The sequence below is a fragment of the Coregonus clupeaformis genome, unplaced genomic scaffold (genome assembly GCF_020615455.1).
Source record: "Coregonus clupeaformis isolate EN_2021a unplaced genomic scaffold, ASM2061545v1 scaf2239, whole genome shotgun sequence".
Lineage (NCBI taxonomy): Eukaryota > Metazoa > Chordata > Actinopteri > Salmoniformes > Salmonidae > Coregonus > Coregonus clupeaformis.
The window spans coordinates 32,077-36,613 of NW_025535693.1; the positions used below are offsets into that span (position 1 = coordinate 32,077).

A 4,537-nucleotide genomic window follows, 5' to 3' on the forward strand; every position below is an offset into this window, starting at 1 on the left:
TAGATAAACATTATTTTGAGTTGGATACATTTATTATTTTTGAGTTAGGTAAACTTAAATGGATAAATGTAATATTATTGTTACTTAACTCAATATCTCATCTCAACAAGAACATTTAGAATTGAGATCGGTAAACATATTATTTTAATTTAGATACATGTAATACTATGAGTTGGGCCAATTTTTTTATAAATTTTTTGGACACATTATTTTGAGTTGGGTAAACTGATTGATTAATTTGAATTTGATAAACAATATTTTTAGTTTTGGTAAACTGGTAGATTTGAGTTCATTCGTTTTTTATTTATAAAAAAGAGTGGATTGAGAGTTATCATCACTTCAAATTCCCCCCTACTGTTCTTTCCCATTATTGATGTTTAGAAATGCTAATCTTGGTTTTATCATTATGGAAACATACCTGAGAAAGGAGCTGTGAAAATGCTTTCATTATCACCACAAACAGCCCCATAATTAAGCGAGTCTTGGCTACTGTACATCCCCATACAACACATACCTCTGATTAAAGGCTTGGGAGGACGTTACAGTGTTGCTATTACTGTTATTACTGAGTTATTACTTTATAATGAACAAGTCTCTTATTTACTCATTGTTACATTGTATTTACATTAGGCTAGGGTTAGGGTTGAGCTGGGGTGTGGACATGAAGCTAGGGTTAAGGCTAGTATTAGGGTTGAGCTGGGATGTGGACATTAAGTTATGGTTAAGGATTTGGGTTGAGCTGGAATCTGGACATTAAGTTAGGGTTAAGGCTAGTGTTTGGGTTGAGCTGGGATGTGGACATATAGTTAGGGTTAAGGGTTAGGGTGGAGCTGGGATGTGGACATGAAGTTAGGGTTAAGGGTTAGGGTGGAGCTGGGATTTTGACATGAAGTTAGGGTTAAGGGTTGAGCTGGGATATGGACATGAAGCTAGGGTTAAGGGTTGAGCTGGGATATGGACATGAAGTTAGGGTTAAGGGTTGAGCTGGGATGAGGACATAAAGCTAGGGTTAGGGATAGAGATGAGGGGTAGGGTTTGGGTTGAGCAGGGAAGTGGACAAGAAGCTAGGGATGTGGGTTAGCGTTGAGGCTAGGGTTAGGGTTGAGCATGGTCCTCTGTAGCTCAGCTGGTAGGGCACGGCGCTTGTAACGCCAAGGTAGTGTGTTCGATCCCCGGGACCACCCATACACAAATAAATGTATGCACGCATGACTGTAAGTCGCTTTGGATAAAAGCGTCTGCTAAATGGCATATTATTATTAGCAGGGATGTGGACATGAAGGTAAGGTTAGGGTTGAGCAGGGACATGGACATGAAGGTAAGGTTAGGGTTGAGGCTAAAGTTATGGGTAAGGTTAGGGTTGACCTGGGGTGTACACTTTAATCTGCTGTCAAGGAACAACTGTTTGTTTAAATATTATAAATTACACTACCCAAGCGTGTGCTTACTTTAAGTGTTTTACTGTATATAAACTGCATACAGTATACACATTTTTGGAGGAACTTATGATTATACATTTTGAACTAATAGCAATATAAGGACATATAATGTATAGAGTCTATTATTATTTTTTACCAGAGCCTTGTATGACTTTCCAACAAAACCCCTTAAACCCAGTTTACTTGTTTACAAAGCTAAAATTGGCCTTGTGAGCTGCAAAGCTGTGTTTGTCAACTTCTCCAAGAGAACACCAATGTGTGAACCACACAGCTGTGTTGCAGTCCTGTTGAGGTCAAGATACAGTCTGAACTGCAGAGAATACTTTCGATCTCAAACTGTCAGTTGTAGCGTACTGTATATGTATCATTTTCTTCTGTAAGACATTCAATCAAATCCAGACGGCAAGAACCTGCACTTAAAAAGTACTGGGACAATTTAAAACATATATTTAGCTTTTTGCTGCCTTTAGGGTCAACTTCATACCACTCCATGATGGAAACTGCTGTGTCATAATGCTGACCTTGGCAGTGCACCTTTTGGCTCTGATTGGCTTTCCCTTGACCAATCAAACAGTTCCATTAAATGAGGCGGCACACCCAATTTTGTATATAAACCAGGGGTGCAGATTAACCCCTTTCATCGACAGGATCATACAGCAACCATGATTTCTCTGGTCTTTGTTCTGCTCATTGGAGCCGCTTGTGAGTCTAGTAATGATCATAGAAAAAAGAACAGGACTGTGTTATGACACTAACATCACACATTTGACGTTATTAAGAAATATGTTGTTGTTGTTGTTTTATCATAGTGCTATGCTTTTCCATCTCAAAAGGTGAGGTAATATAGCTAAGAATGTGCCTGCTCTCTGTTTCTAGTCGCCACGGAGGACGACAAGATCGTCGGAGGGTATGAGTGCAAGGCCTACTCCCAGCCCCACCAGGTGTCTCTGAATGTTGGGTACCACTTCTGTGGTGGCTCCCTGGTCAACGAGAACTGGGTTGTGTCTGCTGCTCACTGCTACAAATCGTAAGTAGCCTACCAAGTGAACTACTAGCAACATATTGAGTCAATAACACCTTGCAACAATTTGTTAAACTTAACTTTTGCAAAACTAAAGGAAAGAAGTGAACTCCACATTCACATGAACTGTGAAAGTAAAAAACGTACAAGTGGAACTCTCTCTCTTTCAGCCGTGTGGAGGTGCGTCTGGGCGAGCACAACATCAAGGTGACTGAGGGTAGCGAGCAGTTCATCTCTTCCTCCAGTGTGATCCGTCACCCCAACTACAGCTCCTACAACATCGACAATGACATCATGCTGATCAAGCTGAGCAAGCCCGCCACCCTCAACACCTACGTGCAGCCTGTTGCTCTGCCTACCAGCTGTGCCCCCGCTGGCACCATGTGCACCGTTTCTGGATGGGGCAACACCATGAGCTCCAGTGAGTACAGAACCTGGGTCAAAGGTTACATGTGCCAGTTGGTCATCTTCATGGTGACTGAGTGTGTTTACAGGCATTGAAAATGTAGGCCTACTGTTAAAAACATAATGTCATTATATCTAACCATAACCCTCCTCCTTCTCCACCATCTTCTCCCTTCCTCTTTCCCTCCCTCCCTCCATTGCGCTCTCTCTCTCTCTTTCTCTCTCTCTCTCTCTCTCTCTCTCTCTCTCTCTCTCTCTCTCTCTCTCTCTCTCTCTCTCTCTCTCTCTCTCTCTCTCTCTCTCTCTCTCTCTCTCTCTCTCTCTCTCTCTCTCTCTCTCTCTCTCTCTATCCCCCTCCTTACAGCTGCTGACAGCAACAAGCTGCAGTGCCTGAACATCCCCATTCTGTCCTTCAATGACTGTAACAACTCCTACCCTGGCATGATCACCAACGCCATGTTCTGTGCTGGATACCTGGAGGGAGGCAAGGACTCTTGCCAGGTACTTACCACTCTGACCTCAATTCAGTGGTACCACAATGATGACTTTAAATTGACTTTTTAAATTGATTTCACTTACCTCCCTTCTTTCTCTCTCTCTCCCTCTCCCTTCCTCTCTCTCTCAATCTCTCAATCTTTCTCTCTCTCTCTCTCTCTCTCTCTCTCTCTCTCTCTCTCTTTATATATCTCTATCTATCTCTCTCTCTCTCTCAGGGTGACTCCGGAGGCCCCGTGGTGTGCAACGGTGAGCTTCAGGGTGTTGTGTCCTGGGGTTACGGCTGTGCCGAGCCTGGTAACCCCGGTGTCTACGCCAAGGTAAGACAGAAAAACAGTTTTCCTGTTGTGTTTGAGGAACACATCAACATTCATACATCACTGTGACATCCCTTGGTTTCCTGAAAGAATAAGACATTGAGTCTATAAAACATAGATTGATGGTTCTCATGTTGCCTCCCATTGAGTGTCCACTAATGTCTCCCTTCTCCTTCTCTTCCTACAGGTGTGCATCTTCAACAACTGGCTGACCAGCACCATGGCCACCTACTAAGTCTGATCCTAGCTTCGGTCCTCCAGCACGGTCCCACAACTCTACAACATCTTGTGTAGTTCAACATCCACCTTATGTACTGGAGATTAAATACTAATGGCAAATAAAGCATTTAACATAATTTAAGTTTACTGTGTCTATTTCCCAAGGTTAAATATAAAAATGTATATACTGTAGAAGGTACTTCTTACATGCATGCAGCATAGAGCATATATTCATGAATGTAGTAGTGCAATATTTGTTTCTGTATGTCATCAAAGGAGTGTTGTTTGCAAGTGGAATGTCTACATTTGTGTTGGTTTAAAAATGCTGTAATTATAACAGCTTAAGCAGTTCTAATGTACTGTAGGTAGTTTTAAGGCTTCAATAAACTCTAAAGGATAAGTCCGAATACACAATGTATGCTGATAATATCAAGAAAGTATTGATCTTCAGTTGGCCAATTAGAGCATGTTAACAGGGGGTTCTACCAGTCCCATTTATTTTTGGCTATCAAATATGCTAAGTGGGAGCAAATCAAACAAAACTTGGGTTGCTGATTCTCTGGCTCCACAGAGTACAGATTCTCTCACTGCACAGACTACTCTCTCTATAAATCATTAGGATTATGTTCATTCTTAATTTG

The 4,537-nt window shown here is 41.8% G+C and overlaps 1 protein-coding gene across 1 annotated transcript; it reads left to right on the forward strand.

Moving 5' to 3' along the window:
* The first annotated feature begins 2,061 nt into the window (after positions 1 to 2,061).
* Positions 2,062 to 4,033, forward strand: LOC121586167 (trypsin-1-like). Its single transcript, XM_041902667.2, has 6 exons — positions 2,062 to 2,141; positions 2,316 to 2,466; positions 2,631 to 2,881; positions 3,230 to 3,366; positions 3,579 to 3,680; positions 3,865 to 4,033. The coding sequence occupies exons 1-6, from the start codon at positions 2,102 to 2,104 to the stop codon at positions 3,910 to 3,912; spliced, it is 729 nt and encodes a 242-aa protein (XP_041758601.1). The 5' UTR covers positions 2,062 to 2,101; the 3' UTR covers positions 3,913 to 4,033.
* The last annotated feature ends 504 nt before the right edge of the window (positions 4,034 to 4,537 follow it).

Bases quoted from the DNA above. Each gene is read 5' to 3' on its own strand.
- LOC121586167 (XM_041902667.2), top strand. From the start codon at position 2,102: ATGATTTCTCTGGTCTTTGTTCTGCTCATTGGAGCCGCTT. The intron at 2,467-2,630 runs GTAAGTAGCCTA...TCTCTCTTTCAG, and splicing joins GCTGCTCACTGCTACAAATC to CCGTGTGGAGGTGCGTCTGG. The intron at 3,367-3,578 runs GTACTTACCACT...TCTCTCTCTCAG, and splicing joins GAGGCAAGGACTCTTGCCAG to GGTGACTCCGGAGGCCCCGT.